At 57.6% G+C, this 13,993-nt stretch overlaps 1 protein-coding gene across 6 annotated transcripts in view; it reads left to right on the top strand.

The window, feature by feature from the left end:
* CFAP46 (cilia and flagella associated protein 46) overlaps positions 1-13,993 on the top strand; it is a 123,004-nt gene that overhangs the window by 7,842 nt on the left and 101,169 nt on the right. For all 6 annotated transcript variants that reach the window (XM_037733135.1, XM_017513566.2, XM_017513568.2 and 3 more), the window contains exons 8-11: positions 637-747; positions 3,592-3,691; positions 6,434-6,532; positions 8,923-9,113. In XM_037733135.1, the coding sequence (XP_037589063.1) occupies positions 637-747; positions 3,592-3,691; positions 6,434-6,532; positions 8,923-9,113 (501 nt within the window). The remainder of the gene's footprint in view (positions 1-636; positions 748-3,591; positions 3,692-6,433; positions 6,533-8,922; positions 9,114-13,993) is intronic.

Raw genomic sequence — 13,993 nt, 5'->3', positions numbered from 1 at the left:
GGGCAGTGAGGTCACACTGTGCGCGCGGGTGCCGAGGGCAGTGAGGTCACACTGTGCGCGCGGGTGCCGAGGTGGGCTAGGGGGTCACAGCGTGCACAGCGTGCGCGGGTGCCGAGGGGGGCGAGGGGGCCACAGCGTGCGCGGGTGCCGAGGGGGGCGAGGGGGCCACAGTGTGCACGGGTGCCGAGGGGGGCGAGGGGGCCACAGCGTGTGTGGGTGCCGCGGGGAGCGAGGGGGCCACCGTGTGCCTGGGTGCTGAGGGCTGTTAGGAAACCCGAGGTGTGTGTTTGTCGTGGGCCACGTCCCTGTGAGAGTCTGTCACTGTTGAACAGAGAGGGCTCTGCGTTCTCCAAGCTGGCTCCCATGTGGTTGCCTGCTCTGGCGAGGGGTCTGGGCACCTCTCACCCGGGTATGTTCATTTCTGGCCTTTTAGGAAGGCTGCCCATCCATGGAAGGAAGGAGTACCACAGGGGTGAAAAGTTATCTTAGAAATTTGAGGGAGAGAAAGCAGGAGGGGCTATTTGAGGCCTCCTGTTCGGTGGGAAACAATTTTATAGATGTGGAGTTTCTCTTTGGAGAATTTGAATAAATCTGACAAGATCTTTGGTGGTCAATTAGCCTCTGAATTATTTCTAGAAAACAGGAGCAAAATGATTTACCGGAAGACGTCAGTGTCGTTCTGAGGAAGGCCTATAGACACTTAGGCCGTTTCACCCACCTCCACGTTCCTTCCATCAGAGAAGAAAAGTAAGTGTCTTTATTTTTCCAACATCACATCTTCATAATCAGTGTACAAAATTTAGCAAGTACTGAAAAATGTGAAAAAATGTAGAAATGAGCAACTAGAACCACCTTCGGAAAAGCCAGCCATTGTGGAGGTTTTTAGTAAATTCCTTTCCGGTGTTTTGCGAGCACTTTCATAGCCTACTTTTTAACATGGATTTAACGTGTCGGCATGTGGATAGGCAATTACTGTGGCGCCTCTCGCGGTACTGGTGGCTGCGTGGTGTGTTGTGGGTGGGAGAACTCAGGTTTCTCTGGAGCACTTTTCAGGCTGGTTTGTTTGGATTCTGTGCTTTCCCAAATCCTCCCGGCACTTTGAGAGTTCAGGATAAGTCCTTGGCTGGAGTCTTGGAAGCAGGAAGCTGAGCCCGAGGCTTTCAGAAACACTTGGAAAACACTGGCAGGTTGCCTTTGTGGGCTCGGGGTGGGTGGGGGTTTGTCCTTTGCCCCTGGAGCAATTTTGTCACCTCCTCAGTAGCACTGTGTATATTTTTAAGAGAATGGGGAACAAGTAAATCTTGTTGGTATGGGATGCTGAAATTACCTGTTTGGTTTTATGGTGGCCGTGGGAAACTAACAGAGAAGGTGTATTAGTTATTTTTGGCTGCATAACAAATACCTACAAACTTAGCAGCTTGAAACAACACAGGTCCATGACCTCACCGTGTCTGTGGGACGGGAACCCAGGCACAGGTCTGTGACCTCGCTGTGTCTGTGGGACAGGAACCCTGGCACAGGTCTGTGACCTCACTGTGTCTGTGGGACAGGAACCCTGGCACAGGTCCATGACCTCGCCGTGTCTTTAGGTTCATGACCTCCCCATGTCTGCGGGACGGCAACCTGGGCACAGGTCTGTGGCCTCGCTGTGTCTTTAGGTCCGTGGCCTCGCCGTGTCTGCGGGACAGGAACCTGGGCACAGGTCCGTGGCCTCGCTGTGTCTTTAGGTCCGTGGCCTCGCCGTGTCTGTGGGACGGGAACCCAGGCACAGGTCCGTGGCCTTGCTGTGTCTGCTGGACCGGAACCCGGGTGCAGCAGCAGCCACAGTGTTGACTGGCTCTGGGTCTCTTCTCAAGGCTGGGCTAGGGAAGGGCCCTCCAAGCTCATTGGGGTGTTGGCAGGACTCTTCTTGTGGGTCCAGGCCCTGCCCCTGGCATGACCGCTCGTTTCCTCAGTGCCAGCAAGGGACAGCCAGCTGGCGCGCCAGACACCAGAGCATTTGTGGTCTCATCAGGGAGGTGGCACTCACCCAACGCCAAGGTCTCTGCTGCTAGCTGCAGGCTCCTTATGGGAGGGGCCACAGGACCACGGCTCAGCTGGAAGGGCACGGGGCCAGCCCTCTGGTGGGTCTGTTTTTGGGAGGGGTATGAATGCACGTGTACACGGGGATGCATGTGATACGTTGTTCTGGAAGGCGTTTACGTCTTCTGTCAGACCCTCCAAGGTGTAATGGAAGTCCGGCCGAGCTTCCCCTTCCGTGGCCGGGTGCTCCCAGGAGAGGTCTCGGGACCAGTGGAAATAGCCCTTATTCTGAGCTCTGTCCACAGGTGGGATCCTCGGGCACCTTTATGGATTCTCTCCTGACCTGCCCAGCAGGCCTGTGTGCTGGGGCTTGGGTAGGATGGAGAGGCCCAGCCTGCCAGGACCTGAGAGGGTCCAGGAGCTGAGCAGGGGGGAGGTGAGCAAGGATAAGGGGTGCACAAGGGTCTGCACCCCCCCCAAAGGCAACCCAGGACTGCAGGGAGGATGCTCACACCTCACTGAGGGCCAGGCTGGGTCACTGCCAGCAGCCACCAATGGCATTCCTGGTAAGACTGCGATTCCTCCCAGGGAAAGGGCAGAAGCTGTGGACGTGCTCCTGGTGACGTTCAGCAATGTCTGGAGACGCTGTGGGCGGCAGCTACAGGTGCACCCTTCGTCTAGTGGGCCATGGTGGCAAGGCTGCCAGCGGGCAGGTTCCTCCTGGCAGAGAGGGGTTCAGGCAGGACACCCTGGCCTAATGTCCACCCCAGGAGCACACCCGTGATCCCTGAGCCCCACAGCAAGCCTTCAAGTGGGGCGCTGAGTGCACCCTGTGTGCTCTGTCGAAGTCGTCTGTGGCATGTTGATATAAATTCTGGCCTCAGCCTGTCCATTTCTACACAGACCCTGATTGGTGACTGTACCTGCGATTGGTGATGCTCCCATGGGCTTGTTGCCTGGTGGGGATCCCCAGGCTCTGTGTGGGAGGGAGGAAGGCCCAGGCTCCGTGTGGGGAGTGTGGGGACCCCTAGGCTCCGCGTGGGGAGGAGGGAGGCCCAGGCTCCGCGTGGGGAGGAGGGACCCCCAGGCTCCGTGTGGGGAGGAGGGAGGCCCAGGCTTGGTGTGGGGAGGAGGGAGCCCCAGGCTCCATGGGGGGTGGGTGTGGGGAGGCTCCTGTCTGTTCCCTGCGGGGCCTCTGTCCTCTTGAGCTGCAGATATGGGTCTGAGCGTCTGTGCAAGGCAGTGGCTGTGATGACTCAGGAAGTGGCCCCTGTGCCTACCCTGGGGTCTGCAGGTGACCTGAAGGCCTGGAGTGAGAGGAACAGGGCATCCAGCAGGGACGCGGTGGCCTCCACAGCTGTGCTGGCCCTGGGAGACCGCTGGACTCCCATGCTATAGCCTCAAGCCCGGCTGTACCTCATAGCAGGGTTTCTGTTCTAATTCATTACATTTGTTTCTGATCCTGCCTTTGTTCCCTGCCTCTGGTTGAACGGGGACGTTGATTCTCCCGTGAGCCGTATTTCCTGTGCCCGGTGCTGAGGTGGTGCTGGCCGGTTGGTTTGTTTGCAGAATGCTTCTGCTGTTTGAATTGGCTCGTTTTTCCCTGACCTTGAAGTGCACGGAGATCTCCTCTGATTGCCTCTCAGACCTGAAGAAGATGGAAAGCGCGGTAAGTGGCTTCGTGACACAGCTGGCGGGGGTGCGGGGGGTGCTCACCATGCGTCTGGATGAAAAGCGGAGGAAAGGAGAAGCAGGCACAGCTGTGGCCGCAGAGCCTCCGTCGGTAGAGTCGGCTCACTGCCGTCTTTCTTACCTGCGTTTTGCACGGCTGCGGTTAGATGATTTTTGCAATTTTGCACCACAGTTGTTTCTAGAGCCCACTCTGCGGGCGGCATAAAATCTCCTGATGCTAGTGACCCTAGCCCTCCACCAGTCCCATCACTGGACGTGCAGACCTCGTCGGCAGGGCCTCGCTTCCCACGGCACGGCCTCATATGCTGCAGTTTGTTACCCGTGGGCACCGACAGTATGAAAATGCTCAGGTCTTCTGACAGACAGGCCACGTCCACGTCACATTTATGGCCGTGGGTGTTGTGACTGTATTTTGTTATTATTAGTCGTTGTAAATATCTTACTGTGGCTAACTGATGAACTGAACTTTATCCCAGGGATTCATGTAGACAGAAGCCGCACCGTACGTCGGGTTTCAGGCCTCCCCTGGGTTGGGGGTCTTGGAAGGCATCCTCTCAGAGAGGGCCGGGCTGCCGTGTCACTTTTTGCTTATTACGTAAAGGGCTGCAGTGAACATGTTGTGCCTAAAACATTTTTCTGCGTTTAGGATTTTTCCCTAAGCTGAGCATATCTACACGAAATGACTAGGGAATTTTCACTTTTAATATTTTGAGAGTACATGTTATAGTACTGCCCTCTAGAAAAAGCTTCACACGAGCAAAAGTATGTAAGACTGCACACATCAAGTGTACTGTATCTTGAGGGAACCATGACGGGGCTCTTTCACAGGGCAGGGCTTCAGCACCGTGCACCACACTGAGTGTCGATTTACACACGGAGCGTGCAGAGGGGGACCCTCAGATCCACGCCGCGTGCTGGGGCCGCCCTCGTGCTGTCCTCCTTGAGTGGAGCATTCAGAGGGGGGCCCTCGGATCACAGCCACGTGCTGGGGCCGCCCTCGTGCTGTCCTCCTTGAGTGGCTGCTGTGTGCTTCGCCCCAGGTTACATAAGAGTAAATGCAAACAAAGCCATCGGCAGCACGGGAGACACGCCATGGCTCAGCATGGGGAAGGGTGCGGGGAGCCAGCCAGTCACACTGAGGGCTGTGCTGATCTGGAGATGGTTTTGGAAAAGGAAGTGAGTTCCTGTGCCCTTGACAGGCAGCCCTTGGAGGGACCGCACAGGTGGCGGAGGGCAGGGTACAGGCGGGAAGCGTGGTCAAGGCTGGAAACAGCAGGCCACGTAGCACGGAGGATGGGAGCAGTGTGGGAGGCGCTCCTGTGTTTGACACCCTTTACTGGGTTCTGTGGACCCCATTTCCATCTTCTGGCTTTCCGTGGCACAGTGGCCCCAACTTAGAATGAGTGTGGGGCACCTGGGTCCAGCCCTACTGCCTCCTTCCTTCAGCTTCCTGAGCCTCGGGGTTTGTCCCTGTAAAATGGCAGCGTAACAGGACCCATCTGCAAGGGCCACTGTGGAGTGGAAAGCAATGTTTTGTGCATCCCAGGTCGAGGCTCCTGGGCAGGTGCCTGCAGCCGTGGAGCTGCTGATAGAGAGACTCCTGTGGCCCAGCTCTGCCCCCACCGCCTGTGGCCCCTGCAGAGCATGACCCCATGTTGAGGACACTCTCCTGGCCCTTTGCCCGGTTGGCCTCTGCCCGTCCAGCCCTCAGGCCCCAGCCCTCCTGTTACCTCTTGGCTAACCGCTGGTCATGACCTCCACTGGAAGCTCATTATCCCTGCCAGCTTCCCATTAGGCATTTAGGATCTCATGAGATTGATTTTGTAAAATCTCATCGATGTTAAGGATATGAGTGGTTTTTAATTTTGAAGCCTCGATGCATTTTTAAAGACTAGCCACTTCCAATGTTTCACAATTGCCTGAGCAAATGGTGGAAATGGTTTCACTGGGCAGACGCCCTGACCTGTGGGATCTCGTGAAGAGCTTTCAGATCCAGGAGATCCGTGACCACGTGGGAAGCACGGAGCTCTTTTTCCAACCTCCGTGAAGCCGGGCACAGCTTCCTCAGCAGCATGGGGGTTGGCAGCCGGTGGACAGGCCGGGGCACACAGCCCAGGATGGCAGCCTCTTGTGCTCTCCATGCTGGCTGGCGCCGAGCCCCAGACGGGCAGGACCCTGGTGCAGCCATCCCCAGTGCTGTGGGCGCGGCTCGGTCCTCGCGGACGTCTGCTGCTGAGGACCTGCTCGTCGGGACGGAGGCGTCTGTGCTGTGAAGATGCTGCTCCGTCAGCGACTGAGCTCACAGACCAGAAGACCTGCACCCCTCGAGCCCCAGCGGGTTTAGGGCCTCAGTAGCTTTACAGAAGCTCCCAGCAGGTCCGTTCTCCAGGCTTCAGGGCAGCCCGGGGCCACCAAGCAGCCTGGCCGAGGTCTGGGTACCAGGTGTTAGGGGACGGGACGAGGCCCCTGAAAAGGGAAAATTGGGGCCTTCCCTGTCACTCTCGGCTGGTGGGGCCTGCAGACAGGCGAGGAGTCGGCATAGCTGAAAACGCTTGGCTTCCTCACTTCTACCTCTGCGCCGCAGGCGCCTTCCTGCCATCCCTTGATTGTGTTAAACTTGTACCCAGTTGTATTTTAAATGGTCCTTGAAGTTAATGAATGTGCATGGCTGCTTCCCTTCCAAATCACTTATCTTTTCAAAAACGGTTTGTATCTGCAGGATCCCGGGAAGCTGATTGAAATTGAGTGTCTGGAGTGTGAATCCGAAGCCTTAAGACTTGAGAGTAAAATGAAAGTGTACCTCCGAGCAGCTGTTGAGGTGGGTCCTCACGCAGGAGCCGCACGCCTGGCACTGTTTTGCAGATTCCTGGAACTTGGTGCCAGTTGAGTTTGTGCCAGGTTTGAGGATGCCGGGGACATGGCCTGGACCCCACTCCTGGACGCACCCTGGCTCCCATGACAGCCGGTGTGAGTCCACCCTCCAGTGCCACAATCCTTTCCCACACACGGGGCCCACATACCTCCCTGGTGGTTTGGGGTCATGCAGGTGGGGTGTGACTCCCTCCAGCCCTCCTCCTGCCGCCCCTGCAGCGCTGCCCCCTCCCGTTTGTGTGGTGACGCCAGCCTGGGAGAACGGGGTTGCATCCCCACAAGGGCTTCTGCCAGCCTCACTTGAGCCTGGGAAAGTGTCCTAATGGTGAGGGGACAGAAGTCACTGCTGGCCCTGGCGTCGGCTGCCAATGACAGGCACGTGAGCCTGACCCACCTCCGTGCTGCTGTCTGAGATGACTGGCTCTGGGACAGCCGCCACTGCCAGGAAGGGAACTGGGAATTATTTCAGACTCTTCCTCAGTAAGAATTTCCCTGTTAAAACATGAAGAAAAACCTGACAGATGGTGTCACACAGCCCTGACGTGCTGCCACAGCGAGCACTACGGGGGTTGGCCCAGGAGCCCTCGGGCCCCGTCAGCCAGGCCGTGCGAGGGGCACTGAGCAGCCGGGGGTGTGATGGTCAGTGCTGGAGGTGCCGTGGCGGGGGATGAACAGGGTGGCCAGGAGGGCCTCCCTGCCCCCACAGCTTATGTACCCATCCTCAGCCTGTGCTGCCAGGCCCGTGTGTCTCGGCCCGGTGGGTGCTGATGCTCTTGTAGACTTGCTCCTTGGGTCCCTCTGCAGGGCTGAGCATCTTGAGGGAGGTTTTAGACTGCTGCTGTGCGCTGGTGCTGTGCGTGTGGCAGGCATTTAACGAGTGTTCGTTTAAGGAATGATTTCCAGACGACGCTTTGGCTGCTGCGCCTTGTCTGAAAGTGCGGAGAGGCTGCTGTGGCAGCGGCACTGTGGGCCTGTCCGAAGGTGAGCAGAGGCTGCCGTGGTGGCGGCACTGTGGGCTTGTCTGAAGGTGCACAGAGGCTGCTGTGGCTGCGGCTTTGTGGGCTTGTCTGAAAATGAGCAGAGGCTGCCGTGGCTGTGGCACTGTGGGCCTGTCCGAAGGTGAGCAGAGGCTGCCGTGGCGGTGGCACTGTGGGCTTGTCTGAAGGTGCACAGAGGCTGCCGTGGCGGCGGCACTGTGGGCTTGTCTAAAGGTGGTCAGGGGCTGCCATGGCGGCGGCACTGTGGGCTTGTCCTTAGGTGCGCAGGGGCTGCCGTGGCTGCGGCACTGTGGGCTTGTTCAAAGGTGCGCAGAGGCTGCCGTGGCGGTGGCACTGTGGGCTTGTCTGAAGGTGGTCAGGGGCTGCCGTGGCGGCAGCACTGTGGGCTTGTCTCAAGGTGCGCAGGGGCTGCTGTGGCTGCAGCACCGTGGGCTTGTTCAAAGGTGCGCAGGGGCTGCCATGGCTGCGGCACTGTGGGCTTGTCTGAAAATGAGCAGAGACTGCCGTGGCTGCAGCTCTGTGGGCCTGTCTGAAGGTCACAGAGGGTGCCGTGGCGGCGGCACTGTGGGCCTGTCCGAAAGTGGGCAGAGGCTGCTGTGGCTGCGGCACTGTGGGCTTGTCTGAAGGTGTGCGAGGCTGCCGTGGCGGCAGCACTGCGGGCTTGTCTGAAGGCGTGCGAGGCTGCCGTGGCTGCGGCACCGTGGGCTGCACAGCTCCTCTCCCACCTCACCTGCTGAGGGTCTCAGATGGCCGGCCCTGGCGTGAGAGGCTTTGCGACCCAGCAGCCAAGTGGCAGGATGGGGTTGTGAGTTGCAGGCTCCACCTCAGCCTGGGGCAGCCACAGGCTGTGGGGACATGGCCAAGTGAGCACAGGACAGACAGGAGGCCCAGCGGGGCTGGCGGGAGGCGGGAGCATGAGTGAGGAGGCTGGTTCCGCTGTCCTGAAATCCCAGCCTGAGCCTTTGTGCCGGGAAAGGCATGTGTAGCACAGACCGTTGCTGGGAGGGTGGGAAGCGTATCGCGCAGAGGCCACAAGAAAGAGGCGAGGTTGGGAAGGGGCCAGGAAGGGAGCAGTCCCCGCCGACCCCACACAAGGGACATGGACGCAGCCGCAATGTGCAGGCACCACCGAGCCTCCTGTGTGTAACACCTTGTGAGACGCCCACGTCCTCCTAGAAAGGGTCACTCTGGCTGTTTTCACAGACAGACTCGGGCACGGCCCCACGCAGGGTGATGGATTTAGGGCCTGAGTTCTCAGCCTGCCCTGGCTGCATGTGCCGCCCCAACCCCGCAGCTCGAGGCAGCAACGTCCGCAGAGTCACCCATGTCCTCTCCGCAGACCCAGCTGGATATCATACAGAGACTGGACATCACGCTGCGGCGAGCTGTCCGCCTGGGCGACCCCCGGGTCATCCATGTGGTGTGCACCACGCAATGGAACACCTGCCTGCCCCTGCTGCAGCACAACCTGCGGCACCACCTGAGGAAGCCACTAGCCAACGTCGCGGAGGTGCTGGAGAAGGTGGACAGGTGGGGGCGCCTGCGCTGTGTTGTCTGCAGAGTGTGGCCTGTGGGAGGAAATGGCGGAGGAGGAGGAGAAGGTGGTCCAAGCCCCTTTGCCATGACAGTGCCACAAGCGGCAAACTCCCCCCGTACTCAGTGAGGGCCACCCCCTGTTCCTGCTCATGGCCAGGCATGCCGAGTCCTCTGTGGTGCGTTGGTGGGGCCAGAGGAACAAGCAGGCTCAGCCATACCTCACGGTGTCTGTGCCCCTGGAGCCTCCATGGAAGGGGGCCTGTCTTGGCCACAGAGGCCAGGAGTGGGGGCTGGTTGTGGCTCTGTGGGACTTGGGCCGTCCTGGGTGAGATGGGAGTGCTCAGAGGGCCCACCATATGGGAGGAGCGTGGTGTGGCCTCAGGAGTGACAGGAACACAGGGGCCAGCGTGGCGGCAGGTGTAGGCATCAAGGGTGGGCCATGGCGGGCAGGAGGCAGGTGCCGAGGGTGGGAGGCAAGGGCAGGCAGAGAGACACGGTCCTAGGTGAGACATTACTGGCTGAGAGCCCTGGGATGTCCCATGAGAGGAAGGAGAGGAGGAAGGGCGAGGTCACTGAGGGGACGTGGGTTCCTGGCCAGGGAGGTGGAGGGGCTGCTGTGGGTGGGGCTGGCACAGGAGGAGAGCAGGGATGGGGGGAGCAGAGGAGGGAGAGTGTGTGGAGGGAGGGGTTACCCAGGAGAGTGGGGGTGTCCGCTGTGGGAAGAGGCCGTGGGTGCATCCACGGCCACCTTCAGCAGCTCTGACGAATCAGAGGCTGGGCTTGGTCGTCCCCAGGAGGAGAGGGAGGCGTGGTCAGTCCTTCGGAGACGGGTGAGCTGGGCTTTCCTGCTGGGCACCTGTGGATCCCGTTCTGCACCAAGACTCACAGCTCTCCCCGCATCGGGGGAGCGTTACAATCTAAAGCCAGATTTCTTCCTGCCTGCCCTCTTCAGTTTCTCCTCTGGAATTCCACTCGAGTGTGGGGCCCACTGCTGTGCGCCCTTCACCCTCCTCACGCGGCTTCCTCCCTCTCCTGGACCCTCTTTCTCTGCCTCTCCGTCCGTCCTGTGTTCCTCTGTCTCCGTCTCCCCCCGGCCCAATCCATCTCTCTTCCAAGCGCATTCCAAGGACACCTGGAAGACTGGCGCCTGCCGGGATGGGAAGTGGGGCCAGGCGGGGGCTTCACTCTCCTCTCCTTTCCTGCCTTTGGGATTCTCCTGAGATGGATGGAGCCGAGTCCTTAGCAACGAGACACGGGTTCCAACCTGCCTCTGTGGCGCCACATGGCACGTAGCTGGCCCTGAAAGAAATACAAGAATTTTACCCCAAAATATGTTCCTTTGACATAGTTTGGAGTGGTCCAGCCAAGCCACCTTTCATGGGGAAATCTACGTCTGTGGAGAATCCGCTTCCCTCCCAGGCCGTTCCCAATCCCGCAGTGACGTAACTGCCGTCTGACACCGTCTCAGGTCTGCCTGCACCATCCGTGCCGCCCAAAGCCTCCGCCTGAGGCCTTCACACACAGAACAAGAACCCTGACCCCACCACCCACCTTATCCGAACCCGAACATTTCCTTCTGCCGGCTTCAACTCTTTAGATAATAACTCAACCAGTCGCCAGTAGGAAATGTTCGAATCCACCTGTGATGTGGAAGCAACCCCAGCGCCTGCAAGTTTTCCTGCCTTTCCTGACCCAAGCAGTGGACACGTCACAGGCAGTGATTGATGTCTGCTGCCTCCCTGCAGCTGTGCCCGCCTCCCCTGGACACGTGTTCTCAGGACCTCCCGAGGCTGTGTCACGGCCAGGGTCCTCACTTGGCTCGGAAGACGTGACTTCAGAGAGACCGTTTACAGACTGGGGCTTCCATCGCGCCCTTTCCCTTTCTCCCTCTGAATGGAGCCGCCAGGATGCTCTTGCCAGGTCCCAGCAGGTTTCCCCCTGCTGCGCTTTCATCTCACAGATTCTCTTAGACTCTTGAATGACTGTTTCTCATTTCCAAAGTACCCTGTTAGCTTATGTGTATATTTTCCTGATTTTAAAAAATAACTCCTGCTAGTGAAATGGCTCCGCAGTCTGGGGTATGTACATACCTTGTGGTTTGTTGTCTTGTGCTGAGAAAGAATTCAGGACGCAGACACCTGTGGGCAGCCGTGCTCATCGGCCCACTGGCATTTCAACGTAGATTTTTTAAATGGTCTTCATGGCTCGTGATGAGCGTCTTGTATGAGGTTATCAGCCTGTATTTTATGAAGTGTCTTTTCAACACTTTTAATCGTTTAAGAGCCGTGTAGTTGTCTTTGTGTTCCGGAGGCACTGGAGTTCTTCGTGTACGCCTGACACAGATCTTTGTCTGATGTGTGTGTTACGAGTATTTCCCCCAGCTACAGTTCGCTCTCTCTTTTTCTGAACAATGTCTTTCGAAGGCAAAGAGGTCTCCTGGCAGATGGGGCCACGTTTGCAAATGCCTCAGTAACAGGGTTATTGAATTTTGTGTCCTTCCCGGAATTACTTACCTTTTGTAAAAGCTACAGATTCCTGTTTTCCTGTGCTTAGCAGTTCTTACACGGGCTTCAGGGCCCTTTTACACTCTGAAAAGTCATTGGCAGCTGGGCGCAGTGGCTCATGCCTGCAATCCCAACTCTGGGAGGCTGAGGCAGGAGGCCCGACTCACCTGAGCCCAGGAGCTGGAGAGCACCCTGGACAGCAAAGCGAGATCCCACCGCTGTCATTTAAAAGTAAGAAAAGCACGGAGGACCCTGAAGAGCTTTGACTTGATAGATTAGATTGATTGATATTTATTGTGTTAGAGATCAAAGTGGAGAAAATATTGGACAAGAACGCACAAGCACATGTTTCTGTAGCATTGTAGCCATGACGTGGTGTGCCATGAAGCCTCTGGAACATTCTTTTACATGTATTTGTGAGAAAATGGGAGTGGACATAGGAAACCGTGTCTTAGGACTGTTATGAAATAGTTTAACCTTGTGGACCCACTGAAAGGGTCTTAGAGACCCCCAGAGTCCCGGGCACGTGTTGAGAGCTGCTCTTCTAGTTTCTAGTTTTTGTTTTTGCGTTCACTTCAGCAGTCCACTGAGGGTGAAGTTTGGTATATGATGCCGGGGGCGGGGGAGGGTGAGCCTCACTTTTTTTCCGTCCAGATCTTCCCCTTGTTTCAGAACCATTTGTCAAAAGTACGTCCTTTCCCTCGGAGTCGCGTTGGCAGCTCTGTTGGGCGTCAGCTGAGCTGCAGTCTCTGACGCGCTCTGCACGTTGGTCTGTCTGAGGTGAGCTTGCACCGCGCTCCCCAGTCCCTGTGGATCTGTCGTGACTTTTGACATGAGCAGTGCAAGCCTTCCAGCGTTCTCTTGGAAGGCTGTTTTGGTTATCCTAGGGCCTGCGTGATTCCATGAAACTTTTAGGAAGTGGCTTGCCAATTGCTAGTGGGGTGGGTGGGGAGGTACCCGTGTGATGGGAATTATACTGAATCTGCAACTGAGCTTTGGGAGAAACGGCAGCACTGAGTCTTTCCGCCCCGGTGCCGGCCCCACTCTGATGGCACGGGTCCCTGATTTCTCTCAGCAGAGGCCGTGCCTGTGTCCATCAAACTCACTCCCAGGTGTGGTGTGGCTCTTGATGCAATTGTCTACAGTATTGTTTTTCTACACTTAAGTTTCTCATGGTTTGTTATATTTAGAAATACAGTTGATGTTTGTATATTGACCTTACATTCTGCGAGGCCAAATCCGCTTATGAAAGGTGCCTTATGGCTTTCAGGGCACACATCTACGCCACCTGCCTGATGTCTCTTTTTCTTGCCTCTGGCGTTGCCTGGGACCTGCCAGAGGGACTTGGAAGCTGCTGCAGCTAAGCACTGCCCGCTGGGCCCAGTGGGGAGGACGCGGCCCGGCCTCCTCCCGCTCCTGGGCCCGGTGGGGAGGGCCCGGCCCGGCCCCCTCGTCGAGGGCGTGCGTGCGCCAGTGTGACTGGCTCCCATTGTAGCAGGGGGCATCCCTGCTCTTCTAGCATTTGGACTTTTTTTTTAACTCATGAATGGGGACTAAATGTCAAGTGTTTCTGTGTGTCTGTTACGACAGTCACGTGCCTTCCTGTGTGTCCGTTACAATGGTCACGTGTCTTCCTGTATGTTTGTTACAACAGTCATGTGTCTGCCTGTGTGTGTTACGATGGTCACGTCTTCCTGTGTGACTGTTAGGATGGTCACGTGTCTTCCTATGTATCTGTTACGATGGTCACATGTCTTCCTGTGTGTGTTACCATGGTCACGTGCCCTTCTGTGTGTCCATTATGGCGGTCACGTGCCCTCCTGTGTGTGTTACCATGGTCACGTGCCCTCCTGTGTGTCCATTACGGTGGTCACGTGACCTCCTGTGTGTCCGTTACGGTGGTCACGTGCCCTCCTGTGTGTCCGTTATGGCTGTCACGTGCCCTCCTGTGTGTGTTACCACAGTCACATGCCCTCCTATGTGTCAGTTACGGTGGTCACGTGCCCTCCTGTGTGTCCGTTACGGCGGTCACGTGCCCTCCTGTGTGTCCGTTATGGCTGTCACGTGCTCCCCTGTATGTCCCTTACAGCAGTCACCTGCCCTCCTGTGTGTGTTACCACAGTCATATGCCCTCCTGTGTGTCCGTTACGGCGGTCATGGGCCCCCCGTGTGTCCCTTACGGCAGTCACCTGCCCTCCTGTGTGTGTTACCATAGTCATATGCCCCCCTGTGTGTTTGTTACGGCGGTCATGTGCCGTCCTGTGTGTCCATTACAGCGGTCACGGGCCCCCCGTGTGTCCCTTACGGCAGTCACGTGCCCTCCTGTGTGTCCCTTACAGCAGTCACCTGCCCTCCTGTGTGTTACCACAG

The sequence above is a fragment of the Cebus imitator genome, unplaced genomic scaffold (genome assembly GCF_001604975.1).
Source record: "Cebus imitator isolate Cc_AM_T3 unplaced genomic scaffold, Cebus_imitator-1.0 Scaffold495, whole genome shotgun sequence".
Lineage (NCBI taxonomy): Eukaryota > Metazoa > Chordata > Mammalia > Primates > Cebidae > Cebus > Cebus imitator.
The sequence above is the reverse complement of the archived record's forward strand: the minus strand, read 5'-3'. Positions and strand labels throughout refer to the sequence as shown.